This window comes from Symphodus melops (assembly GCF_947650265.1).
Source record: "Symphodus melops genome assembly, chromosome: 23".
Taxonomy (NCBI): Eukaryota; Metazoa; Chordata; class Actinopteri; order Labriformes; family Labridae; genus Symphodus; species Symphodus melops.
Window position 1 is genome coordinate 5,127,574 of NC_136713.1, and position 27,118 is coordinate 5,154,691.

The 27,118-nt window shown below is 43.9% G+C and overlaps 2 protein-coding genes across 7 annotated transcripts; both read left to right on the forward strand.

Moving 5' to 3' along the window:
- Positions 1-1,020: 1,020 nt before the first annotated feature.
- als2b (alsin Rho guanine nucleotide exchange factor ALS2 b) lies at positions 1,021-16,452 on the forward strand. Of its 4 annotated transcripts, none has more exons than XM_079336124.1 (35): positions 1,021-1,164; positions 1,973-2,048; positions 2,335-2,480; positions 2,628-3,592; positions 3,776-4,127; positions 4,958-5,132; positions 5,388-5,484; positions 5,580-5,657; positions 5,741-5,962; positions 6,191-6,362; positions 6,439-6,628; positions 6,727-6,792; positions 6,875-7,037; positions 7,163-7,294; positions 7,382-7,510; positions 7,622-7,645; positions 8,671-8,741; positions 8,890-8,956; positions 9,073-9,269; positions 9,356-9,421; positions 9,525-9,623; positions 9,817-9,981; positions 10,187-10,298; positions 10,633-10,710; positions 11,011-11,144; positions 11,222-11,386; positions 11,473-11,590; positions 11,684-11,841; positions 11,919-12,032; positions 12,115-12,291; positions 12,379-12,436; positions 12,774-12,835; positions 13,008-13,157; positions 13,455-13,551; positions 13,716-16,452. In XM_079336124.1, the coding sequence occupies exons 2-35, from the start codon at positions 2,029-2,031 to the stop codon at positions 13,752-13,754; spliced, it is 5,058 nt and encodes a 1,685-aa protein (XP_079192250.1). In that variant the 5' UTR covers positions 1,021-1,164; positions 1,973-2,028; the 3' UTR covers positions 13,755-16,452. The 4 variants fall into 4 exon arrangements, with proteins under 4 accessions (XP_079192250.1, XP_079192252.1, XP_079192251.1 ...); XM_079336126.1 differs by having other exon boundaries at positions 3,776-4,082; XM_079336125.1 differs by lacking the exon at positions 7,622-7,645.
- Positions 16,453-16,789: 337 nt separating this feature from the next.
- Positions 16,790-26,665, forward strand: mpp4b (MAGUK p55 scaffold protein 4b). Of its 3 annotated transcripts, XM_079336354.1 has the most exons (23): positions 16,790-17,562; positions 17,688-17,824; positions 18,918-19,040; positions 19,149-19,270; positions 19,510-19,587; positions 19,680-19,763; positions 19,899-20,030; positions 22,771-22,852; positions 23,155-23,240; positions 23,367-23,441; positions 23,525-23,721; positions 23,830-23,888; positions 23,990-24,007; positions 24,108-24,149; positions 24,266-24,286; positions 24,412-24,426; positions 24,905-24,946; positions 25,044-25,217; positions 25,335-25,415; positions 25,578-25,671; positions 25,782-25,890; positions 26,121-26,255; positions 26,361-26,665. In XM_079336354.1, exons 3-23 carry the CDS (start codon positions 18,983-18,985, stop codon positions 26,550-26,552), a joined length of 1,896 nt encoding a protein of 631 aa, XP_079192480.1. In that variant the 5' UTR covers positions 16,790-17,562; positions 17,688-17,824; positions 18,918-18,982; the 3' UTR covers positions 26,553-26,665. The 3 variants fall into 3 exon arrangements, with proteins under 3 accessions (XP_079192480.1, XP_079192481.1, XP_079192482.1); XM_079336355.1 differs by having other exon boundaries at positions 16,790-17,824; XM_079336356.1 differs by lacking the exon at positions 24,412-24,426.
- Positions 26,666-27,118: the final 453 nt, after the last annotated feature.

Here is a 27,118-nt window from a genome sequence, read left to right on the forward strand (position 1 = left end):
TTATGTCGATTATATTTTGCACTTCTGTACCTGTATTCAGTCCGTAATTTGGGTTTTTTAACAGAAAGACGAAACTGACCCAAACAGGAAACATGACGTAAAATCTATATTTTATTTGTATTTCCATAAATGTGTTGCTAAATAATTGTTTGATCATATGTAACTCTGATGAAGAGTAAAGCGTAAATACATTAAATATATAAAGTAAAATAAACTGAAGGTTTTAGTGTGTTGAGTCCTGCAGTAGTAGATCTTTCCACAGGAGGGCGGTATCGTGCAGAGCTTCTTTCGATATTTGGCCCAGATTACTTTTTCTTTATGAAATGATTCTCTTTTATATATTTAAACGATGGCACAGAAAATCTATGATTTCCTGTAATTAAATAATTCAATTCTCAGATAAATTGATGATAAATACATCCATGTTTATCGCTGTAATGTTCAGCGGTGAACAGAATCTGAAATTCAACCTTAATGTATCGAGATTTAATGGCTAAAGAAATTATACATTTATAAAGTTATTTGGTTTATATTGCTATCATCATCTTGCTGATGCTGACTAATTTACTTTTATTGCTTTATAGCATTGCAGATGTTTACTGTGTTATTGTTTCTGCCTTTGCTTGTCTGTCACGTTGTAAACATCTGTTTTTTAATGTGCTATTCATAAACTTATTATAAATTGTTTTATTTAATGAATTTACTGACTATATAAATTAAACTAATCTATTTCCATACAAATACAATCATATATTAATTAACATGTAAATGTTTTTGGCTTATCTTGAATTTCCCTCTTGAATTTCCCTCGGGATCAATAAAGTATCTATCTATCTATCTATCTATCTATCTATCTCTATCTTCTCTCTATATAACATGATACTTATTGAGAAACAATCCAAGTTAATTATGAATTATATTGAAATTCCTTCATGTAAAATACGTACTAGTGCATAAGAAGTTTTTGTTGTATTAGTTTTTGCACCAACACTAACTTTTGGCTTGCTCGGTTTCGCTGCTGAGTCAACCCTCTTGACTTGTTGACGATCTTTGTGATTAGCTGCGCCTCTCCGTGTCAACATCAGGAGATGAAAACAACGACTAACGGCACGATTTACTGATCTGTCTCAGAGCACATCAAGGACTTGTTCGTGGAATCAGCCGGTAAGACAGAAGAGGCTTTTAATGGACACAAAAGAAGGACGTGACACTTTTGGTTTGGGGTAAATTGTTTGTCTTGGACTGATCAACTAGCTTAATGTTAGCAAGCAAGATTAATGCAACATTAACGCATCCCTCGGATGCTCGGAATTACGACTTTTTTAAAATTATCTTCTGAATTTTAGGCGTTCATGAGTTTAAATAAGTTTCATCGAAATACTGTGAACGCTTTATAATTTATAAATAAGTTTTGAATGCTCAGAATTAGTCCAAGTAACATGAATTATACATAATCTTACAGTAACACGATAACGATAGTAACACTAATTACAGGTGAGCAAACATTGACATGTTATACATCAAGTTAACTGTGTTGATTTAGCTAATCCGAGTGCGAACATTTTCTCTGACTTCCAGAGTTTTTGGTCTCACTTAAGGAGGCGTTCACGTAATTTTCCCAGTAGAGAGCTCCTTTTCCCGATTATTCTCCATCATTGAACGCGGCATTAGTAAACACGTTAGCCTCCTTCAGCTAACTTCAAGATGGAAACACCTGCCGCAGGTGACAGGTAGTGACTGCACATCTCTTTGTGTTAATTTGGGAGAACATTTGAGGAAACAGCTATCTTAAACCTTTCCAGAGCTCATGACTGAAACTAAATCTGGTTTAATTTTGACATTTCAACTTGTTTTTTTGTGATGAATTAATTATTACTCTGTATTTTAAGTCGTCTGCAGAATAAGGAAGTTCTCCTGAGAGCTCACAATGTTTGTGAGCAAACATTGAGGTGTGTTTTGTTTGTTTTTGTAGGTAAGCATGACAGCAGCAGCAGATCTGACATGCTGATGGAGAAATAAACAACACAGATGGAAACCCAGAGGAAGAGGTTTGTCTGTGTTCCTCACTGTTTTCTTTTTGTGGCTGGCGAGCTGGATATGATCACCATGTGACATCGCCTGCAGGATGCTTGTGCTGTTCACTTCTGCTTTCACTCACATAACCTCTGTTGTTGCATGTTTATGCCTTCTACGCAGGCTTTTGTCTTTAAGTTGTTGTTTTTATTCCTTTCCGTGTCTAAAGAACGTTTGTTACACCTGTTAATGTGCACCTGTCAGAGATCGGCTGTTTGCTAAACAAACTTTTTGTTTATATCAAACTGATCATCCGCTCAGCTCTGAGGACGACAGCGAAGGCGAGCGAGGTCTGCTACACACCTGGAAGGGCTATTCCTGCAGTGTCACCCCAGAGAGGGTGCTCCTTCCCCGGCCTGTCCTTCAGGTTGCACTGGGCACGCGACATGCTGTCCTGTTGGTTGAAGGTAAACGCTTAAACAGGTCTTTGTTGCGTATATATTTGAAAATGTGAGTTGAACTGTGTTTGTTGTTTTTTCACTTTTTCACACATGAGGATACAAATCTTTTGAAATCCTCTCATGATTTCTGCTCTTGTTATGTTGTCTGTCTAGGTGGGCAGGTGTACAGTTTTGGTGAGTTGCCATGGAAGCAGAGTCAACCCCTCGAGCCGGAGAAACCCACCCTGGAGAGCGTGCTCAGCGGCCAGCGGGTCATCTCCATCGCTGCAGGAAGCTTCCACAGCGGAGCCGTGACAGAGGACGGAGGCGTCCACATGTGGGGCGACAACGCTTCGGGTCAGTGTGGCCTCTCAGGCCTCAGCACCGTCCCTAACCCCACACCGGTTGCTCTCCTGGACTCTGACATCAACCCGCCGCAGACGGTGCCTGTGCTGGAGCTGGCCTGCGGGCGGCAGCACACGCTCGCTCTGTCTGTGCAGCGGGAGGTTTGGGCGTGGGGAAGCGGCTGCCAGCTCGGCCTCAACGTTACCGTCTTCCCTGTGTGGAAGCCACAGAAGGTTGAACACTTAGCAGGCAGGTACGTGCTGCAGGTGGCCTGCGGGGCCATGCACAGCCTCGCTCTGGTGCGCTGCCTTGGCCCACATGATCTGCAGCGTCCCCATGTGGACAAATGCAGACAGTGTAACCAGCTGCTGTACACCATGACTGACAAAGAGGACCACGTCATCATCTCTGACGGACATTACTGCCCCCTCGGTGTGGAGCTCACAGAGGACGAGAGCTGCCTGGAGGCACCGGCTCCCATACAAATCCTTAGAACGTCCCCGTCCGAGCCAGTCCTCCCTTCTCAAACATCAACCTCAAACTCAGGCTCCCCTGCGCCCTCTGAATGTGCCGAGACCTTTTCTGATTCCACTCAGGAAAAGGAGGAATTAGTTTTGGCTAATGGTGCATTGGCAGCTTTCGAGTCAGACTCCTCGGCTCCGTCTCAAAGCGGAGTGAAGAGTTCTCCGTATCCAGATGAAAAAGCTGTCAAAGATTATCTGAAGAAGCTGTCGGACAACACGCAGGTAGAGCAGATGGCTAAAACGAACACTGGAGGACTGCATGCTCTGCTGGTGAGTCAGACTGTGTCACTGTTTCAAACTCTTTTTTTTTTTTTTTTACTTTCAGGAAAAGACAAAAGCAGCAAATATTGAAATACTCTAAAATAGAAAAACTCTGATTCTGATTTTTTCTGCTGATCGTAAAAAAGGATTTTGTGTTGAAAAAAAAAAAACTATTTTCTGATTTTCCTCCAGCCCACAGCAGGAGGTCTCGCCACCTCCAACCCCGGCTCTGCGCTCAACAGCCTGGTAGCTTCCTGCGCCTCAGCAGTGGGCGAGCGAGTCGCCTCCACGTACGAGGCTTTATCCCTCAAAAAGATAATGAACTACCTCCCCTCTGGAGTGCCCAGGCCGGGCGGGACGACGGGTGATAACACCACAGATCGAGTCCGCCTGGAGGACCCCACGCAGGCCAAGAAGAGCTCCAGCACGGGAGACATCCGTGAGGAGGAGGCGGAGGGTCTGCGCCGCCGCCTCTCGCTGCCTGGACTCCTCTCACAGGGTAGATACGCTGTTCACGTCTTATCCTCCTCCTATAATCTGCTGCGTAAGTACGCCTTGCGCATGTGCAGGTTGATGTTGCTCCGTGTGTGTTTGTCTCGGCCTCAGGCTTTCTCATCATGCTAATAACCATGGTAACGGCCATCTGGAGGCATAAAGGACAGTGGCAGAGAGGAGAGAAATAATCTCAAGACTTCTTCATCTGCAATTAAAAGAGCAAAGATAAAATCCAGGATAACGCAGACCAATACAAACCAGTCTCACTCACATGTTCAGAGATGGAGTGAAAACATAATTTCACTTGAAAATTAAACGTGTTTACATTTAGTGCAAGAGCAGATAAAAGGAGCAATTTAAAGCAATATTCACATTTTTTATCTTTTGCAAAAAAAAAAGGTCAAGAACTTTGTTTTCAGACACGTCTTTTATGATCATATGAAGCTGAATGACCTTCTGACCTGAAGTCGTTCACTCAAGTTAAAGCCGGTTCCTCCATTGTTTTACGACTTGAAAGTTCCTCTCCTCTGCTTCCTCCTGTAAGTCTCCGTGTTTGTTTGGTGTGCTGCCCGCAGGCTCCTCCTCATCGTGTGTCAGCTGTGCTGCAGCCTGTGTCTGTGATGATGATAACACACTTTGATTTGACAGCTTCATTCAGGTGCTTTGGTCTTGAGAACATGTCAACATTTTGCAGATTTTATTAGGTTACATTGATTATGAGATCATCATGTTTAATGCCAAGTGGGCTTTTCATCTCCAGGAAGTTTGCCTTCATATCTGTGTGCAGAATCATAAACGTACGAAAGCAAAGAGTAGCCTAATCTATGAAACACATTGATGACAAAAAAAACCAAAACCAAACATGTTTTGGTCCCACAGTCTCCCCTCGGCTGCTCAGGAAAGCCGGTCGTCCGAGGATGCGCGCCTTCGCCCTCACCCCGCTGGGAGGTTCGGTCCCAGAGGCCCAGGATGTGTTTCCCACCCTGCAGACGGAGGTGTGGAGCTGGGGACACGGCGAGCACGGACAGCTGGGACATGGAGACAGTCTGGCCAGGTAGGAAGGAGTCTCTGCAGCGCTGCTGTCGGCTCAAAAATAATTTGCACAAAATGACGACACTGTGAGAAGATGAGATGAAAAGAAATAAGAAAGAGGAAAAAAAGACTCCGACTGTCAAACTTCTGGATCAGACCTTCACTTACACTTCCTGTTGTACGATTGTTGTCCAGCTCTTTTCAGTGGGCACTGACTTTGCACAGCAACATAAGGCTAAAAAGGACCCAGAATGCTTCACTCTCTGTGTGCTTGCAGATTACAGCCGCTCTGCATCAAGAGTCTGAACAGCAAGGAGGTGGTTCGAGTGGTTGCTGGTGCTCATCATTCCCTTGCTTTGACTGCTCAGTCTCAGGTCAGTTCTTTTACTCTGACATTTGACAAGAAGAAATGTATCTTTCCATCCCCTTTGCTTGTTTCGTGGCATAAAAACGTTTTCTTTTCTTCCAGGTGTTTTCATGGGGAAGCAACAGCTGTGGTCAGCTTGGACACATGGAGTCACCCAGCACTGTTCCTCGCTTCGCTAAAGTAAAGAAACGTCTCTCTTTCGTATAAACGTCGACGTAGATGCACAGAAAAAGTTCAATAACACATCTCCATTTGTGCTCCAGCTGTCAGAGGGGATCCGTGTGTGGGACGTGAGTGCAGGAGAGAGACACACGGTCCTGCTCGCAGACGGAGACTGCATCCAGCCGATTATTTACTACAGCGGGCAGCAGGTGAGGGAGGGCGAGGAGGAGAGCCTCGCAAAAGAAAAGGAGGAGGAGGATGAGGAGCAGCAGCATGCGGGCGGCTACACCCAGCAGCCTGTGCTGTTACCCTTCTGCATGAATGTGAGGAACAAATCCCTGCTTATTTTCTGCACGTTTTTCTCTCTCTTTTTTTTTTTGCACAGTTCAGAAGAATTAATGCATTTTAAAAAAGGAAAACATGACCCCACTTTAATGATGTTCATTTACCTGTGACACATGTTTCAACAACTACAGCTTAACAAAGATTGTTTTACGACTTGAACGTTTGTTCATAAAATGTATAAATGTGTGTATTTCTATGTTTTCCAGCTGCGGTATGTCAGTAATGTGTTTGCTGGTGGTCGGAGCTGCGTGGCGCTCTCAGACAGGAACGTGATGGGCTTCATCGCCAGCCTCCATGAGCTCGCCTCAGCCGAGAGGAAGACCTACTGCAAGCTGAGCAACATCAAGACGCAGATCATACGCCCCCTGCTGGAGCTGGGTAACAATGACACATGAAGGAGAAACAATCATCTTTCTGTGTTTTTATTGGTTAACGTGTCCGTGTCCTCCTTCAGAGTCTCTGAGCTCCACCCTCGGTCAGGTGACCCTCGGCCTCCTGCAGACTCTGGCAGGCCGATTCAGCCTGCTGTGTCACCTGACGGGGCAGCACGCCGCCAGCCTCACCGCCAACCTGCGTCGAGGCAGAGACGTCAAGAGCTTGCTCATACTGGACCACTCTGACATCTTTCTTGAGTGTTATAAGGGGTGCGTGTTTCTTCAACATGAAAAAGATGAGCAGGTCGTTTGATCACTCGTTTCTTCCAAGACCATGAATTCAACTTTTCTTCTTCATCACTGCTCAGGTACTGCAGCGCTTTAGGTAACTTTCAGGTGATGGGAGGATTTCAGAGCCTGACCAAACCCTCGCTGTGAGCAAACAAACAAACACAACATTTAGAATTTGTGGAAAATAAAAGAATAATAATTTAAATGTTGAAATGTTCTGTGCAGAGATTTCTTCGGAAAGACTCCCGAGCTGCTTCAGAAGCTGTCGGAGTGCAGCGAGGAAAACCCTGCCATGTCCGACCTCCTGGTGGCGCTCTTCTACCTCCCGACTCGCCACCTTCATGAATACGGACGTCTGCTGCTCAAGCTGGCGACCTGCTTTGAAGTGGTGAGCGTAACACCCTCTCACATTATTACACATAATATTAACTCTTTGTTTATGTCCTCTTTGTTGTGCACAGTTGTTGTTAACCTTCTTAGCAGTCAGATGAATATTTCAGTTTGTGTCTTCAGTGCTCTGATGACTACCAGAAGCTGCAGGAAAGCTGCTCCAAGTTCGAAGCTTCCGTGCTCCAGCTGAAGAGAAAACGAAAAGAAGCGGACTACACCTTTAATTTCTGGAAAAACTTTCCCGGCAAAATGACGGTAAAGTTTGCTGAGTGTGACGTATCGAGGCCTCGAGGTGTCACATGATGTCACAGGCGGCTGAATGGTGTCATTGTTTTCCGCCAGGAATCGCTAAGAAAACCTCAACGCCGCCTCATCTGTGAGAGCAGCAACAAAACCCTGACGCTGCAGAACGCCGGCAGGTTCTCCGTCAACTGGTTCATCCTCTTCAACGACGCCTTGGTCCATGCACAGGTGAGACACACACACACACGCACACACACTTTTCATCAAGCCCTTTCACAAATGTCCGACTCTTTAACTTGGTATTTAAGCGTTTGTGTGTGCTTGCCTCCGTGCTGTCAGGGCGTGGCGCCTGTTAAAAGTCTTGTAAGTATGCAGACAGAAGAAAATATCTCCATGGTGACTTAAACATCCCTCTGCCCGCTCTCCCTCTCCTCTTTATGTGTGTGTGACTTCAACTTCCCCCCTTCTCCATCTACCTCTCGTCTCTTCTCTCTGTGTGTGTGCGCCTGCGTGTTTGTGTGTGAAGGGCTTAGAGCTCCGTGTCATTGGAATAAACCTTTAAGAGCTGATTCATGTAAAAACATGTTTTCTTAGTTTTACATTTCACTGACGGTGACTCGTATTTCCAGTGACACGAAGCCTCCTTCTCTGCTCTCTGTTTGAAGAAGACTGCATGAAGGATGAACTGACTGTAACTTTGGTTTTTACATTTATTGTTAAGTAATTCTGCAACATGGAACTAAAAAAAAAAGAAGAAACATTTTTTAATATTTTGCCATAAAATCCTCTGCAGTACAATTTTAAAGGAATTACCATTTTTAATGGTTTAAGTTTCTACAAGTACCGACAGCTTCCAGTTTATTCCTCCTCAGCAATCTCCTTCCCTTTCTCCCTTTCCTCTTCTTCTCTCCTTCCTTTCTCTTCAAGTGTGGTCATCCTGTAATAACCTGGCTGTTTAAAATACAAACAATAAACGATGAAGCTTTAAGTGGGTGTGTTTAAAATGAAGGCTGAGAAAGAGACGATTTTGTCTTCTGTGTATGGAGATGTAATTCTCCTCAGCTGTGTGAAGAAGAAGGAGGAGGAGGAGGGTGTCTTTGAAAAAGAGCGAGCATGCTTTAAACACGTGATGCATGACCTCCAACTGTTTGAGCTTTGACAGCAGGTGGATCCTGTCAGTGTCCTTTCTGTAGAAATGTTTCAGTATAACATGTTGAGGATGAGCGTCGTCATAAAGAGAAGGCTTTAGATCGCTCCTTTTTATTTGTAAAGCCCTTCCAGTGTTTATGAGTGTATCATTGTCTTACTGTGTGGACAGATTAGTTACACTGTCTTCTTTCTTTCCCGTTTTAAATCCTTCTCCTTCTTGTCCCTCTTGTCTCCCGCAGTTCTCCACCCATCACGTCTTCCCTTTGGCCACGCTGTGGGTGGAGCCAATCCCAGAGGAGAACACTGGCATGTACGTCCATAGAAACAGAACATGGCAAATTTCTAATTCCTGCCGAACCTCTCCCGTTGTGTCTTTCAGTCTTTGTTTTTGTTTGCTTTGCGGGATGTTTCCGACTGTATTTCTAAACTGCTGTTCTCGTTTGAATGTGTGTTTGTAGATACGGATTAAAGGTGATCACACCCGAGGAGACGTTCACCCTCTTGGCCTCCTCTCCCATGGAGAAGGTAAATATATAATACCAATCAATTCTCCTTAAAACAACATTTCAATTTGTTTCATTCCAATGAACAGACAAAAAGGAAGAAATTGTTTAAGAAGTATTTTATGTGTTCTTTCCTAGGCTAAGTGGCTTCGCTCCATAAACCAGGCGGTGGACCAGGTGCTGAGCGGGGCGGGGCAGGACACAGCATCAGTCAGCTCGGGGCAAAAGTCAGAGCCTCCCATCTCCAGGTCTGCCTCCTACACTTTTTATAAAGACGGACGGCTGAAAGACGCAAAGTACGAGGGCCGCTGGCTCACTGGAAAACCACACGGCAGGTTAGACTCTCGAACACTCAGTCTGTCAACAGTGTAATTGAGTCGTTCAATGATTGATATTATATCATCATGTGGATGTTTTTTAGGGGAGTGTTGAAGTGGCCTGATGGGAGAATATACACGGGGTCCTTTAAGAACGGATTAGAGGATGGGTGAGTCCTTGCAGCGAACAGGACTCCATATTCAGAGTGCAGAGGTCTGAAAGTGTTGCTCATATTTCTTCATTTCTCTCATGCACTTTTTATGATTTTGCAGTTTTGGGGAATTTGTGGCTCCCATAAAGACAATCAACAAGAATGATCACTACCAAGGTCATTGGAAAGACGGGAAGATGCATGGTCTGGGAACATACAGGTGAGAGTTCAAATAGTGAGTCAGGAGCTTTTCATTGTTTTATAGATGTACAAAAAATGGAGGAATTTTTTTTTTTTTATTCTGAGAAAAAGTTTGCATGAAATAAAAAGCTAATTGTATTTTCTGGAGGACAGACTTTGGTGCATCAGACCAGAAAAGCTGCAGATTCTTTTCCCCCTCTGTCCGTCTGCAGGTATGCGAGCGGGGAAGTTTACGACGGATCCTTTCAGGACAGCATGCGACACGGTCACGGCATGCTGCGCAGCGGGAAGCTAAACACTTCCTCCCCCAGCGTGTTCATCGGCCAGTGGCTGCAGGACAAGAAGACCGGCTACGGGGTCTTTGACGATATCACAAAGTATGCTACTATCAACGCCACGTGTCAACTTTAGTTCTGAAAATTCACTGGCAGATTTTCACATCTGGAAAAGTTTCAACATTACTTTCTTTAAACAATGTGTGAAATTACACAGAATGCAAACAAATGTGTGTTTCTGCAAAATCTCACCGCTGTATATTTGCATTGATAAGCCAGAGCTGATTATTTCCTGTTTTCCATCCAGAGGAGAGAAGTACATGGGAATGTGGCAGGATCACCAGCGTCAGGGCACCGGGGTCGTGGTCACTCAGTTTGGCCTTTACTACGAGGGAGCCTTTAAGGATAACAAGATGATGGTGAGAAGATCAGTGTCTGGTCTGATGCACACCAAACCATGTAACCAAGAGACTTGTATAGAAGAAGACGCCTCACCAGAAATTAAAACTGTTACAGTTTGCATGAACCAAAAAATGAAAAACTGAAGGATTAATTGTTAATATTTCTCAACCATTTTTTTCAAAATCCAAGAAAGTTACAGATTGTTGTTTTTCTATTGCACATGTTGTCTTCTCGTGTTTGTGCATCAATAGGTAGTTTCACATCACAGCTCCTAAATTTGATCGCCACTTAGGGGGAACACTCCTGAGAGAGAAAGAATTCACTGGACATATTATCTGTCTCTTTCTTTAGGGAACCGGAGTCCTCTTGTCCGAGGATGACACCACGTACGAGGGGGAATTCTCTGACGACTGGACTCTAAATGGAAAGGTGACAATCTCCAAACTTAAGTACAGGAATGGTTGATTACATAAATACCTAAAATAATATTTAGATCATTTTAAAATCTCACCTGGAATTAAATATATATATATATATATATTTTTATTATTCAATAGCAGAAATATTTGTAGTGGATGGGACATTGTTTTATTCACTTTCATTGGTTTAATTGTGTTTCTTGTTTTACAAAAGATTACTTCTTTGTTCTTTTGGGTCAGTGATTTGTGTGAATGAAAACGCAGTCGTGTGCCGTGTTTAAAATGTTGCGTGTGTTGCTGCGTCCTTCAGGGTGTGCTCACCATGCCAAACGGAGACTACCTGGAGGGCTCCTTTAACGGAGAATGGGGCTCTGGACTCAAAGTGTCGGGCTCCTACTTTAAACCACATCTGTTCGACACAGACAAGGACAAGAGCCGGGCCGTGTAAGCTAACAAATCAAATAAACATGACTGACTTTATATAAGACACAGTATAGTACATTGTTGTACTTTGTACACAGGAAGCTGGGGCGTCTGTGTGTGTGCGCGGAGGATAAGTGGCAGGCCGTGTTTCTGGAGTGTTGGAGCCAGCTAGGCTGCGAGGCGCCAGGACGAGGAGACAGCTGCAAGGCCTGGGAGAACATCGCCGTCGCCCTCACCACCGGACTCCTTCACATCCAGGACAGGTACAGCTCTCCCATCAGAGCGGAAAAGTAGCCTCATACAATCACCACAATGCAGTTACCTAAGTGACGTTTCTTTTGTTTACAAGTCCGGAGACTCTTTCTAGAAGTCACAGCAGAACTCTGGAGAGTCTGGAGTTTATCCCTCAGCACGAAGGACCAATCACCATGGATCGATATCACACCATCCGCCTCTACCTCATCAAGGTAAACCAACAGTCTGATGTAAAGAGAGAGGATGTGAAGACTGTCTTTGAAAGAACAAAATTCCTCCGCTAATTATTCTCGTTCTTCGTCCAGGCTTGTGACACACCCCTGCACCCGCTCGGCCGTCTTGTGGAGACCCTGGTGGCGGTCTACAGGATGACCTATGTGGGCGTTGGAGCGAATCGTCGACTGCTGCCTCAGGCTGTCAACGAGATCAAGTCTTATCTTAACCGTATCTACCAGATCGTCAGGTATGGTATAGACAGCGTCATGACAACGCAATCAAAATGAAATTCCTTTTTGTTCAGTATCATTTTTTTGTTTTTAGGTTTCTTTTCCCTGACCTGCCAGAAGAGGGCGGCCTAATTCCAGAGCCGACCTCGAACCAGGAGAAGAAGGACGGCAGCTCGACTGATGCCCAGCCAGAGTCACCAAAACCTGGGTAAAGATTGAGCAGTGTCCCCTAAAGCTTTCAGAGCTCCTCTGGAGTCTTACATGAAGCTGTCCTGTGTTTGTTTTCTCAGCCGCGTGGTGAGCAGCTCTGCTCTGCTGCTCCCCGTCCTGCTGCCACGTCTCTACCCGCCGCTCTTCACCCTCTACGCTCTGGACAAGGAGAGAGAGGACGATGTCTACTGGGAGTGCGTCCTCCGGCTCAACAAGCAGCCCGATCTCGCCCTGCTCGCCTTCCTGGGAGTCCAGCAGTAAGTCACACACTGCAAAAGAAGATCTGCTTAATTTCATGCTACACCCTTTAAACTTTTACATCATGTTTGTTTTAACCTCCGCAGAAAGTTCTGGCCTGTTTCTTTTTCTGTCGCCTTGTCTGTACTGGGGGAGAAGCAGCAGGTATGTTTATGATGATGTCCCTAAAGTATCTGATGGAAGTCTCAAAGACGGAAACTAAACAAACAGATCTTTGAAGCTAATCAGATAGAAAAACACTGACCACTGGTCTGATATGTTAATAACCTCATTCTAAGATGTAGATAAATTAATTTATTGAATTGATCTTGAGGTAAACATGAGATATTGTGTGTTTTCTTAAATTCACTAAATGAACATAATCATGCAAATCGAAGTGATCCCAGCTTTACAAATGTTAACTTGTTACCACATACCTGATATGTATGACAGTTGTCCATCCTTAGCAGGAACATGAAAAAGGTGTTATTGTTTGCTTTAGGTCCTTTCCAGCACAAAAGACGCCTGTTTCGCCTCTGCAGTGGAAACATTACAACAGATCAGGTAACAAAAACATGTAAAAAAAGGTTTCACATTAAGAGCTGTGATTCTCCAACAAAGTGCAGTGAAATCCACATGTAGCTCCTTCCACGCAGACACTCATTATAAATAAGAACATGAGATGATGATCAAAGCAAAACATGATCGTTTGAGATCAAGTGTCCTTGTTTTGCAGCACCACCTTCACGCCATCAGACAAGCTGCAGGTGATCCAGCTCACCTTCGAGGAGATCACCCGCGACGTTCAGTCGCTGCTCAAACAGGACTTCTTGTGGTCCATGGACGAGCTCTTCCCCGTCTTCCTCTACGTAGTGCTGCGTGCACGGTCAGCCCCAAACATACACACACAGTCACACACTCGGACACAGTCAGGCGTGACGTCCTTGTTCTCTCACCTAACAGACAACAACAAAAAATGTCCTTTTATAGTGAACTAAGATGTATTTGTGATCATATTTGAAGCTAATCAACAGCTCATTTTCACAATGTGCTTTCGAGTTAAATATTGTAAAAAGTGATTTTTTAATAGTGTCTTGTTGCAAATGTTAAAAAAAACACAAGGTGCAAAATTTTCAAATAATACAAAACCTCTGACTGAAGGCTGTTGATCGTTTGCTCCTAGAATCAGGAACTTGGGGTCTGAAGTCAGCTTGATTGAAGACCTGATGGATCCCTGCGTTCAGCACGGAGAGCACGGCATCATGTTCACGACGCTAAAGGTGACACACACACACACACACTGCCATACTTTCATTCACATTCCTCAGGGTTGAGAAGTGAAATAAGTTTCTGACTTATTGTAAAACTATTTAAAGACTATTTTCAAGAATGAAAAATAAAACTGTCTAAAATCATTAAACACATTAATATTTTTATCCTGCAGGCCTGTTATTACCAGATCCAGCATGAGAAGGTCACATAACTCCAGCAGAGCGGCTCTACTACCTCTGTGCATCTGCAAGCCCCGCCTCCAACCACAGCCAATCACAGGGCTGGGAAGAAGCACAAGGCTTTGGAGTGAGGGACGTGTGCAGTAGCCAATAGGAAGCAGAGGATCATACGAGCAGGTTGCTGACAGCTCCATCTGCTGCTGTTATGGAGACGGGACCACCTCCCCCTCCCTGACACACACACACAAACACACACACACACACACACACACACACACACGCACTGTTTTGCCCTTTAGTGACCTCTGCTGGTCGCTTATCCACGGATCATTAAGGTACAAATGTGAATATGTGTCTGTGTTATACAGTACGGGGTCATGAGCCACTTCCAACCGTCCAGAGAAACCTGACTGACACGACTTTTTGCAGGAAAATCTTGACTGTGGGGACTTTATTACATGAGGAGAATTCAAGCTGTGTTGTTTTTTTGTGTGTTTTTTTTTTGTGCCAATGGAAGCAGCTTTTGTTCTCTGGAGATACCGGACCTCATTTTAAACACAATTTCCAGTATAAAGCTAGAATATTCTGCATTAAACAAAGCCATTGTCCTAAAAAACAGCAACACTTTTAGCTTTCAGAGGTCGTCGACTCTTTATTTATGACATCCACTTGGAGAAACAGACTGTATGAGGAATTATCCTCTACCTTAATAGCATCTCACTCTGTGAAACTGACTGTCTTTTCATTCATCGTCTAAATCAACTGACAGAGCACTATGTTTACAGCCACACTAAGCTGACAGTTATTGTGATTTCAAATAAGGAGGAAGGCTACAAAAATGAAGACCAGCTCGCCCTCTTGTAGCTCAGAAACATTTGTTTAACTTCCCCACGTCTGATCACGAGCTTTTGTAGAGCTGGGTTTGATACTGTGTTGTGTTTATGCAGAGCATGTACTGCATGCTTTTAGGTACATGCAAACTGAATTTGTTAAAATTCCCCTCGAACCAGCTGGAACACAAAAATCTAATTAGCTGAATTATCTTAAATAAACACAAACCAGCTGAGAAAAACGGGTTTCAGTACAAGTAATGACGAGGTTCTTTTAAAAGGTTAGTAAAATCTGATAAAGTATGGGGTTCAACTGTGTGACTTGAAATGGCAAAGATAAAAAAAAAAAAAAAAAAAAAAAAAAGGTATTGTACTGAAGTGTTAATTGTTAATGTCCTTTAAAAAAAGTGTGCATCTTCAATCTTTAGCATCCTGAAAACATCACAAATAAAATCGTCTCTCCAAGTGACGGAAAACAACAAAGACCAAAATCAAGAAGCTGAAAAAGATCTTGAATTAATTGGAGATGCATCTTTTATTGGACATGTTACTTTCTGTTCTGTTTCGCTCTCGTTGTTATAAACTGCTGCAAGTGTTCTGTAAAGCAATCATCGATCAATACCTTCTGTGTTCAGGACAGAGTTTGAGCTGTAGGATCCCTTCAGCCCCACTGACACTGAGAGGAGAGAGAAAGAAGAGGCTGAAGGAATTCTGTAAAAGCCACCTGGGTGCTCAGATTCATGTAAACACTGTCGTATACATGTCAGTGATGTTTCGAAGCTGATTCTCTGCACCATCTGCTAATGCTAACTGTTCTTTTTTTAAAACCATTTACAGCCTCAACCGTCAGACATTGTCGCTTATTTGAGATTTGCGTCACACATGGCAGTTGATAAAAGGGCTTAGAGGGGATTCAGAGGATGACCAGGCCCTTTTTTTTTTTTTTTTTTTTTTTTAAATGTCATCTCTTTTGTTTGCTCCGATGGTTTAACAATAGTGAAGCTGGTGGATCAGAGTCCATTTTTAGAAGGAGGCGCTTGATTCTAAAAACCAATCCGGAGAATACCTGTGTACAAATGGACAGAGTTCAGGTCTGAACGGTACAGCTGTTCTCTTGGGTGAAAGACTTATAACATGACATTTACAAGGATTCAGTCTTATCCAGAGCCTTTCCCCTTTAACATTATTTTCATGCAGCAGGTTTGTAAAGAGAGAAACCCAAAAGTTCCCTGTAAGACGTCTGTGCACCTTAAAAGTATTCTGAAGCTTTTTGTTTGTAAGTTAAACGTTGCATTATGTTGTTTAAAAGAAAGATCACGATAACTGTACACATATGTGCCTCCTGACACTTAGAGAAGTGAAGTAATATTGTGTTCATGAAACGCTGTGAAAACATTCCCTGGTTCTTTGACGGACAGTGTTGTTTGAGTGACCTGACATGTTGTGCAGTTTCAAGCCTCTGATCCGGCTCCTAACAGAGCATGAAGGCTGATATTTGGACTTCTACATCATTAGAGAAAAGAAAGTATCAGTAAGCTAAGAGGACTGCCTAACCACATAGGCAGAGTGAGACCTTTACTGTAATGCTTGTACATGAAGTGCTGTTTCAAACCCAAACTGAAGACTTGTATGTAAAGTGAAGGTAATGCTCATGAGCTCATGTTCGGTTCATGATTCAGACCTGTTGACACCTGTTTGATTGACTCACTGCATCTCAACACCTGTTCATCATGAAAACGACCCTCAGAGGTCAGACGACGTTGGTGACCAGTTGACATGTTTTGTGTTTCAGCTGGCTGACTTGATGCCCTCCTGTGTGTCTTTTACATGATGTTAAATGTATTGTACCTTTTAAAAATACTAACAAAGGGCAATAAATGCATTTGATAGACATTGCAAACAGATTTGTGTGGTTGAAAAATGTTATGAATAAATGATCTTGGTCCGGTGGGCATCAGTGGCCTAGCGGCGAGTCTGCACTCCCCATGTACAGAGGCTGTCGTACTTGAAGCAGGTGGCTCCTTTCCTGCATTCCCCCCCGTGCTCTCTCTCATCGATTTCCCACTCCAGCCACTGCCCTGTCTCTCACATAAAAAGCCCGAAAAAACTCATAAAAACTGAAATAAAAAAGAGCAAACAAAGAGAGTAAATGTAGGTGTAAGGCATAAAAAAGTATCCAATCAAAGAATGCTTTTTATTAAAAAAATAAAAATCAATATTTAAAAAGAATTGTTTAGTACTCACTGATACTTGTTTCTCTATTTTACTTTTGTTTTTAGGGGAAGTTCTGATGGAGTTAGAGACCAGCTGGTACTGACACAGTATGGATTAAAATCCATGTTGTAGCTTTCAGGTTCAGGTTCCTTTAGTTGAACCTGTAGGTATCACTTATTCAGTAAAGCACTGACAGTGTAAATAAAGCATGCAGACACCAATTGTACCATTTGATGGAGATTTGGTGAAAATAACTGAAATGCACTGTTGGATACAGGACAGCATGTCTTTCATCATGTCACAAAAGGATCAGCAAATCCTCTCAGAGTTGTCCTTTTTTTTTTTTTCAAACGTGGTCTTCATCAATCGCAGAGATAAGCTCAGTGTTTTGGGGACAATAAGATTGTGTTTTCAGAATGAGGGAGGGGGAATTAGATTACCGCTCAAGAGATTATTTCCATTCCTGACAAATACTTTTGGGTTTGAACGAGGAGACTGAGCACCATTTTCACTTTCTATTAACTCCAGCTGTTGAGGAGGATGAGCAGAAACTTTAATCACAAGTCCTGCAATGTCCGTGTTTCTTTTCCTTTCAATTAAACTTTACATCCTCCCTTAACGAGAAACGCATTTCCTTCAACTTTGAGAGTGAAATACATGAGTGTGATGTTGAAAATGTCACTTTTATTCTCTCCTCCTTCTGCAGGCTGCAGAGTTTCTTCCTCCTCCTGCGTGCAGCTGAAAGCTGAAAGAGTTAAGAAGATTTGGCAGCCACCGCGGCAAAATCAGCCAGCCGGTGAGGGAGGAACCGGCTTCCGGTGGCCAGAGGCAGGCGGCTCACTCGCCCTGGGATTAAGTGGGATCGGGAGAGATTACAGCCCTCTCTCTCTCTATCTCTCTTCTCTTTCATGTTTCCTGCAGCTCAATGAGTCCTGCGTCCAGTCCCCGGGGAATAATTTCACATCACATTTACATTTTCCTGCAACTTTTCTGGTGCTGAAACCTGCAGGAGGTGGAGGATAAAAGCTTGGTGAGTCCCTGAGGAGCTGGATTTAAAGGTAAGAGTGACTTTTTAAACAAGAAAGGAAGCATTATTTCCCCTCTTCTTAACTCCAGAGGAGCTTGAACTACTTTCTTAAAATTACTTGGCTTCATAAACTGTGTAGTCTTGCACAGATTGCAGCTGTCCACTCTGCAAGTCAGGATATTTCCTTTCTTCTTAAGGCTGTGAAACCTGTTTTATCTTACTTTATTCACCTTTTTGTTCAACAAATCAATAAACCAATTGTGGAGAAAGAAACTGAATCATGTCTAACAAACGACAGATTTTTGTTGCTACAACAGTCCGGGTCAGCGGAGCAAAGATTATGCTCTGTACATCTTAGTATTTACATGGCTGTCCCTCTTCTAAGATCTCTTGAAGTGTGCCATTAACCCCTGACCCGCTTTCACACTAAACACTGATGGAGTTTTCCCACCTGATCCCAGGTCACGCTCACGGCTGGATTACTGATGAGGCAACTCCTATCTTGTTGTATATCAGTCCTTTCACTGGTTTATAAAACCAATAATGAAGATCCTTTTGCAGCCCTGGCATTAAAATGATGTATGACACAGTAGTATGTAAGGCCACACTAGATCCAGGCTCTTAAGTACTGCTACACATTATATAACACATATTACATTGTCCATGTAGCGTCCGAACCAGTTTCATTTTGTCCCTCAGCTCCAGGAATAGTTTGACGTGGACGCTTCACAGGTCATGTGTCTCTGCGTCCTGAACACGTAATTCTCCAATGTCCATGTTGTGAGTTCAATGATTATATCTGTGCGTGGAATTGGCTTGTCCTGCATTTACTGGTTGTTTTTTTGCTTTCATTTAAAGCCCTCCTGAGCTTCTTCCTCCGCATCGAGACACAAATCATTGAGGCCTGCATCCAATCAGAATCAGGATCAGAAGGCCTCTATAACCATTAAACAACTTTCACCCAAACGGGCTCTGCTTCTCTCGAATCTAAAGAATGTCATTCATTGCATCCTTTCATCCTCATAAACATGTTGTACCAGTACCAGTTGTAAGCAGCTAAGCCCCCATTCAATCCAAAGCATGCAAAGATTAACAGTTTGTCTTGTTTCCTTTTTCTTTTCCAGGTGTTCTGTGCCTGTGAGCAGCCAGCTGTCTGTGGGTGGAGCCAAAGCTCGGGGGTCCAGCGACCATGAGGCAGGCGGTGGAGGCTCAGGTGTTGAACCCCCACTGTGAGCTCGGAGAACACGGTCAGTGAGAAACCAATCACTTAGAAAAGTGTTTGATTTTTCTTTACAGCACACTTTTAACACACTGGTGTGTTTGTGTGTGTGTGTGTGTGTGTGTGTGTGTCAAAGGCCTGCGTCAGATCCTCACAGATGTGATTGAGGAAGTGAGGAAGTCGGTAAATCCGGACATTAACGGAGCGGAGATATTGCACAGTCTGCTGAACGCCTCCTGGCTGCGGTCGCTGCTCAAGGTCTGAAATCATCTTCAACATGCAAAATCACATTTATCCTGTCCAGCTAAAAAAATCCAACACGTTACATCACGTTTTACACTTCCCTTCTTCTGGAGGACAGCTTTGACTTTTTGGGGTTCATTAAAGTTGTTTGTGATTTTGTGTTTTCAAAAAACAGGCTGATAAAATGTAAGCTGGATTTTTATCTTCGAGAGTCTCTCAAACAGTTTTTAACCATTGAAATGATCGTTTGAAAGGTGTACGAGTGTCTTCAGAGGTACCTGAGAAACTCCCCAGCCCCGGCCCTGGACTACGCTTCAGGACTCTCACTCCAGGTTCACCCTCAGATCGAGTGATTCGTTTTCATAATTTGTTGCTCAGAATCATTTTGTTGTTAAACGGTGGTTTTGTTGTGGCTTTGCTGTAGTTGCTGATCGACATCCGATCGTTGCCTGGCTGCTCTGAAGATGCGAAAGAGCTCTACCGCCTCCTGAGACAGCCACACATGCAGGTCTGAATGAATCGAAGCTCCATCTTCACGATCTTAAAATGATTAATCATGAACTGCTGTGTTGTTTTGGACGGCATGGCAGCAGTTTCTAGTAAAAAAAAAAAAAAAAACCTTTTTGATTTTCTTGTTTGAAAGGCTCTTCTCTCCGCTCATGATACGGTGGCCCAGAAGGACTATGAACCAGTGCTGCCACCGATGCCTGAAGACCTGCCTGACGACGAGGAGGCCACCCGGATCATCTGCCTGGTGAAAAACAAACAGCCTCTGGTGAGACGCTCGGCTCAAGCTCTTTTCATCCTCAGTATGGAGGCTTTAGTTGAGGTCACTTCTTGATGAGATCCCCTTTGTTTGTCTTTTTTTTTAAACCTCCGTTTGTAAAAACAGATTTTCTGGGATCAGTGCGATCCATCAGATAAACTTTTCCTGAGCTTTAACAGGAAGTCATGCGACAAAGAGAGAACATTTAAAAAATGATCTTCAAGGACGTCACTGTCAGTCCTTTTCTTCATCAGTATGAAGCAGCCTTCTGTCACAGAACAGCGACTTGCTCAAGCAGTTTCAACAAAAAGTGGATGGTATATGGCTGGATCTGCATGACTGTAAACCTATGGAGAAGAGCAGGAGAAGAACTCTCTGGTGATCTAGACAACAAGTCAGTGTTTTGGTGCTGCAGTTAACCACTAATGAGGAAAGTTAAGAACACTTCTGTGACTGGTTTAAGGTTTTTGCAGCTCTCGGGTTACGAGAAGAATCAGTGAAGACCTCAAGAAAACTAAGTGTGCTAATTCAGCTCTGCTTTTATTTCAGGAGAAACTTTACCTCCACAGAAATGCTTTCCCAGATGCTCTCGGATGTTTCGGCATGTCAGCTTTTCTTTGCCAAAAATGAATCAAACATCTGACTCAATCCCACAGAGAGCAGATGTTTGATTTTTATAATCTCTCATTTGACTAATTGTCTGTTAATGCTACAGGTCATTTCCTGACCGCACGAAGCGATGAAAAAAAAAGACGGATTTTAGAAGAAAAAAAAACAACTTTTGGGGATATTTATTGTTATTAATCCCTGCAGGATACTTACCGGTACATGCACCAAACGTTTCTCTTTTGTTTGATGATTGAAGAAAGATTAGAATTTTTTTAATCAATGAAGCTTTAATCTCATTTGTTGTTATGTTGCCAGGGAATGAGGCAGCAACAAAGAAGAAGCAAAATAAAGCTTTGTTTTGACAAACTGATCCAAAGAGTGCAGAGATTCAGACTATCAGACAATGTATTGATAATTCCCCTCTACCTTTGAGTGACTCTGTTGTCTCACAGCTCCGCAACCAACGGAAAGTCGGGCTGTCGCTCTCCTGCTCATCCTCCCCGTGCACAAAAAAGCGCTCCAGAGGCGCCGCCTGCAGCCACTGGGACACTTTGAAGCGTCTGACCCGGCAGACGCTGCACAGAGGAGGTGCGTTTGGAGTCCAGAGCCCTGCTGCTGCTGCTGCTGGGAGCATGGACGTCAACTGGTGTAGCGTTAGAAGAGGAAGCTTCCCACAATCTGAAGCGCCGTGTTGCACAGCAGCAGGTCGTCCGTACCCTCCTCCTTGTTTCAAACCGATGAGGCGCTGTCAGAGGTGCTGCGGCAGGCCTGTGAGCAAATGTCGAGTTTGTTACACCAACCTTCTCTGGGAGCAGAACCACTCAGCGCCTTCCGTCTACAGCTCCGTCATGATCGGTAAAGAAGATCCGTTTGGTTTTCCATCATCCACTATGGCCGTCATCATTGCCTTGCATTGTTCATTCTTCATAAATAACGTCTGTTTTTACATTTCAGACAACGTCATTGAAGAGCTGGACAGCGGAGACAACTCAGACGGCGTCCGGTCGTCACATCGTACAGCTCAGCGTTGGACTGTCACACCCCCGTGTCTCACCGTCCCCTACTACTCAAACGTAGACGACTACCTCCCTCCAGGCCTTCCTCAAAGACTACACAACCAAAGTCCCCGCGTACGCACTGCTCCCCCGAGCCCCATGCGCCCTCGCCGTGGTCGTGTGGTCAACCTTCCTCCTGTTCCCCCAGTCGAACTCGCCAAGCAGGAGAGTTTAGACGAGCTGAGGTCGACGGTTCAGCTCGCTGCAAGCTCCATGGAGAGCAGCACCAAAGACATCAAGCTTCTCGGAGAAAAGATGGCTGCCGCAACAGAACGCATGTCTGAAACCGTGCAGGACAACTCTCAAGCCTTGGCACTCCTCACACAAGTGGTTGATCGCCTTCAGACGCTCCTTACTGCCAACAGCATCTCAAAAACTGCAGCACCCGAACGAGACGAAGCACCAAAGACAAACCAGTCACCACAGATCCAAAAGAAGCGTCCATCCTTAGCACACCAGTCCAGATGTTCCCTCCCTTCGCCTCCTTCCTCCAGCTCATCCTCCAGTTCCCTCAGCAGCTCTCTGGACGCTCCCTCCACCTCTCATGGCACCAGCTGCCTCTCCACGTCCTGCCATGGGTCACCACGAACCACTCTGAAATCCAAAAACGCCACTCTGCCGCAGAAGAAGCACCTTCACGTTGAGCTGAAAGAGACAAAGCAACCGCAGACCAACGGGCTCCTCAGTGAGCCACAGGAGACGTCCAACAGCGTGAAGGGACGTCGGTCACAGCGGAGAAAGAAGAAGAAGAAGAAAACGACATGACGGATGCAGAAAAAGTGTCTTTCAAGATGAACCTGCTTAGAGGCTTACCTGCAATCACAACAAACAGTGGTAGTTGAGATTTCTTTCTCACTTTCAGTTGGATTCTTCATCGTGTTGGAGCATTTCATCCCGTCAAACCTTCACGCCACATTTCATGAACGCCATCAGTCTTCATTTGAGGCTTTGGTTCATCTTGTTTGTGAACAATCGTCTCACCCTGTTTCATCTTTAAGTGTCACACCCTCCCAAAGACTCCACCGCTCGTTTAATCCAAATATGACCATCACAGTTCATGTATATATTTCTGTTTTCTGTTTCAGGGAGCAACTATAAAAAGAAACGAGGTCTCTGGCGAGATCTTTATCGCTCGGGTGATTCATGGAGGGCTGGCAGATCGAAGTGGTGAGTGTTTCCCTTCAACGATACTCTTGCTTTCTCTTAATGGACTTCATTTTCCAGCTTTGTGGCATCAATAAAAAGTAGAAATTGTGCTATTTTAAATATGAAAAGTTGGTGATACAAAAGTAAAAATAACAACTGAGAAAGACCAGGCTTTCTGTATTCTTAGAAAACCTAGACCACAGTCTTGAATTTGTAAATAATTATTTTCTTCATGGGACTAAAGGGCGATGAGAAACAGTGTTAGAAGAAACATGAAGTTAACGTGTGTGTGTGTGTGTGTGTGTGTGTGTGTGTGTCTGTAGGTCTACTGCATGCAGGGGACAGGATCGTGGAGGTGAATGGTTTTCCTGTCGATGGGATGGAGCCTGAGCAGGTGATCCAAGTCGTGGTAAGTGACGTTTGATAGTTCTCCTTGTCGATTTGGTCTTTGTGATGAGTTAAGAAGCCAATCATTTCTGCTGTGTAATCAATTCTGTTTCTTCTTTTTTTTCCTTTTTTTTTTACAACCAATCAGCAAGCAAGGTCACAAGGCACCATCATGTTCAAGGTCATCCCCATCACAGAAAGGCCGGTCCACAACCAGACGATGGTAAACACACTTCTCGCTCCTGTTTATTTTAAATCGGCGAAACACGTAAAGTTCATCATAAAAAATGTAATGTCTGCTGTTAGCTGTACGTGAGGGCCATGGTCGACTACAGCCCGCAGCAGGACCCGGCCATCCCCTGTGCCGACGCAGGTATGAGCTTCAGAAAAGGTGACGTCCTGGAGATTGTGGACCAGACAGACGCCCTCTGGTGGCAGGCCAAGAAACTGCCCAACACCACAGCCTGCGCCGGCCTCGTCCCCTCCACCAACCTGCTCAAACGGTCGGGATTTTAAGAGTTTAAACCAAGACGTTTAACAATCAGTTCTTTTATCATAACTTATCACCAACATAGATGTCTGTTTAATTCTGAATCTGTATGTTTTTACAGGAAGCAGAGGGAGTTCTGGTGGTCTCAGCCTTATCAGCCACATGCCTGCATACAGACCTGTAAGTTGAAACATATTTTCTTTGATCATTTTGACCTCGACAGTCACTGCAAATCTTAGTGTACGATTTGTGATTTTTTTTCTACTCCATGCTCCCTGAAGTGAGCACTGTAGAGGAAGGTAAGGAGAGAAATAAAACGCTGCTGTAGTTCAAAGAGATTTAACATCACAGCTAGAGGATTTTTATGTTGAATATATTATTTCTGTTTGTCTTTGACAGAGGAAGACCTGATAGCCATCGATGAGAAATGTGTGGAAGCAGGTATAGCTCCGTCTGTCATTCATTGCTTTATTAATCTTTCCTACACAAACTCCTGCACATCTTTGCTGCTTTGTAAATCATTTTCCCTTTTTTTTCTTTTTTTTCCTGCTGGTCAGATGAGGAGGCTTTTGAATCTGGTAGGTAAGTCTTTGTTGATTTAATCTGTTCTGACTCTGAACCCAGAGTTACTCTCACTGAGCTTTGTCTAATCTTAATGTGAAACGTTTGTTTCTGTGTTTCTTTTCTGATTGTGAAATGTCAGAGGAGCTCAGAGAAGGTGAGTCAAGCACAGATTGTTTGTCTTTGTCTCTGTCAAAGAGGGGAAAATCACAGAGGACCAAACATGAGCATTTAGGGTGGGGGGAGGCACAGAAAAACTTCAGTTTCGTTAACGAAATTTGGTGCATGCCTGATAGGAATAGTAGGATCTTTGAAAAAAATATAAAAAGTCTTCATTCAACCATAGCAAACTGACAAACTCATGTTATGTTTGTTAATTTAACTTTTCCTTTGAAATTAGGAATTGTTTCCTGATTTTTTTTATGTGCAAATATATATATATATATATATTTTAGCATGTTAGACCTCAAAACTTACATTTGTGTGCAAATTTGAGTTACTAAACATGCAAATGATGCCTGAGGACGAAAGGGTGTGAGATGAACAGTGATAATATGGAGTGGAGTTCAAACAGTAGAAATAAATGACTCACAGCTTGAGTGTCTTTGACTCATCTGCGTCTTTTTGTCTCACAGAGGAGGATGACTTCAGCAGTAACACTGAAAGCATCTATTTAGGTAAAAACAGCATCAATCCCTCTGCACATATTTGTCTCGCCGTGTCTTTTATTTTGTTAAACCACAACAAATCCATTAATTCATTTTCTTCCTCCAGCGGGCTTCAGGCGCAGCATGCGTCTGTGCAGGCGGCGCTCTCACAGCACCACCCAGCCGTCCTGTCACACCCGCTGTCCCAGCAGCTGCTACAGCGTCCTCAACAGCCCCTACGAGGAGGTGGTGCGATACCAGCGCCACCCGCAGGACACACACCGCCTCATCGCCCTCATAGGTACAGTAAAGCTCAAACTAAGAGTGATTATGAAGACAATAAAATCCCTATTGTTTATTTTAACGCGTAAAACAGGAAAGGAGCTTTTTAAAAAACTATTCCTTTGTTTATTCTCAGGTGCATCAGGTGTGGGTGTGAATGAACTAAGAAGGCGTCTGATTGAATTGAACCCCAACTTCTTCCAGGGAGCTGTTGCTCGTAAGTTTTAATCTCAGCCATGCACTGAATGAAAGAAACAAAATGTTTTCCTATAAAAAAAGAATGCATAGAAAAATTTAAGTCCAACGTTTTCTTCTTGTTGAGAGCTTCTGATCCCGTTTGATTTAAATATTTCATAACATTTCTTATCTCTTTGACCAGACACCACGAGAGCACCCAAAGGATACGAGGAGTCTGGCAGAGAATATCACTTCACCAGCCGAGAAATCTTCGACAACATGGTTTACAACAACAGGTACAAAAGTCAGCCACATATTCATTCATACAACTCTCTGACTTCTGAGGGGATTCACACATGTATGTTACATTATTCAGTACGAGTAATCCTTGTGTCATGTCTCACAGGTTTCTGGAGTACGGTGAGTACAAGGGGAATCTTTATGGTACCAGCATCGAGTCTGCAAAGGAGGTTTTAAACAGTGGAAAGATCTGCGTCGTCGACATCGAGCCTAATGTGAGCACGATATAATAATGTTCAAGATTCAGTTTACTGTCACTTTCATCCTATTCTTTCAGCATCCAAGGGAGAGGAATGACTCTCTCTTCAAATCAGCAACACTTAAAATTCAGAGACACAAACAAAAGTGAAGAACAAGATGAATGAAATGTCTCTGTTGGACATCAAACAACAGGCTTAGTTTGATTAATTCTACATTTCATTTTTAAATTCTTTTGTGTATCCAGGCCGTTCAGGCACTGAGGACCCATGAACTGAGGGCCTACATCATCTATGTAAAGCCACCACCTTTGGAGCGCCTGAGGGAGACCAGACAGGAAGCATTAATCACCACTAACTACTACGTCAACCGTCCCTTTAAAGTAATCCCACTATGGAACCAGATATCATATGTTTGATTTGTCTTAAAGTCCACTCTTTGTACATTTTTTAACAGTATTTCTGCTGTATGTGGCCTCCTCCAACAGGATGAAGATTTTCAGGAGATCGAGGAATCCGCTCGAAAGATGGAGTCCCAGTACGGCCAGTTTTTTGACCACGTCATCATCAATGAGGAACTGCAGGACGCCTGCATGGAGTTGCTGACAGCGGTGAGAAAGGCGCAGGATGAGCCACAGTGGGTCCCTGCTAGCTGGATACGACCCACCTCCGAGTCATAAACCAGGAGACAGGAGGAGACGAGAGGGATGGGAGGGATGCTTGAACCACTGTGTTAGAGTTCCAAGTCAGAAGTTCAAATTTAGGGCCAACTTAAATGGGCTACTAGATATCTTAAATGGGCTACTAGATATGTTTTTATTAATTGCAAGGTCTAAACTTTAAAATGGACTTGGACTTGAGCTTGTATAGTGCTTCTCTAGTCTTCCGACTACTCAAAGCGCTTTTACACCTACCCATTCACACCCATTCACACTGATGGGCTGGATATGTGGCCCATCCAGTATCTATCCATTCACGCACATTCATATGCCCCAGACGCAGCAATTTGGGGTTAAGTGTCTTGCCCAAGGACACATCGGACATGTTGCTCGCAGGAGCTGGGGATTGAACCCTCAACCTTCCGATTGAGGGGCGACGACTCTACCAACTGAGCCACAGCCACAGGGATCGAACCCTCAACCTTCCAATTGAGGGGCGACGACTCTACCAACTGAGCCACAGCCGCCCCGTTGTAAGGGCACATGTTTCTATGATTTATTAGGCTGCTCGCAAATAGTGTCAGAAA

Coding starts and splice junctions, on each gene's coding strand:
- als2b (XM_079336124.1), top strand. CDS start 2,029: ATGGAAACCCAGAGGAAGAG. Junction 4,128..4,957: donor CTCCTCCTATAATCTGCTGC/GTAAGTACGCCT, acceptor TTGGTCCCACAG/TCTCCCCTCGGCTGCTCAGG. Junction 13,552..13,715: donor TCATGTTCACGACGCTAAAG/GTGACACACACA, acceptor TTTATCCTGCAG/GCCTGTTATTACCAGATCCA.
- mpp4b (XM_079336355.1), top strand. CDS start 18,983: ATGAGGCAGGCGGTGGAGGCTCAGGTGTTGAACCCCCACTGTGAGCTC. Junction 19,588..19,679: donor CTTCAGGACTCTCACTCCAG/GTTCACCCTCAG, acceptor GCTTTGCTGTAG/TTGCTGATCGACATCCGATC. Junction 23,722..23,829: donor TCCACCAACCTGCTCAAACG/GTCGGGATTTTA, acceptor ATGTTTTTACAG/GAAGCAGAGGGAGTTCTGGT.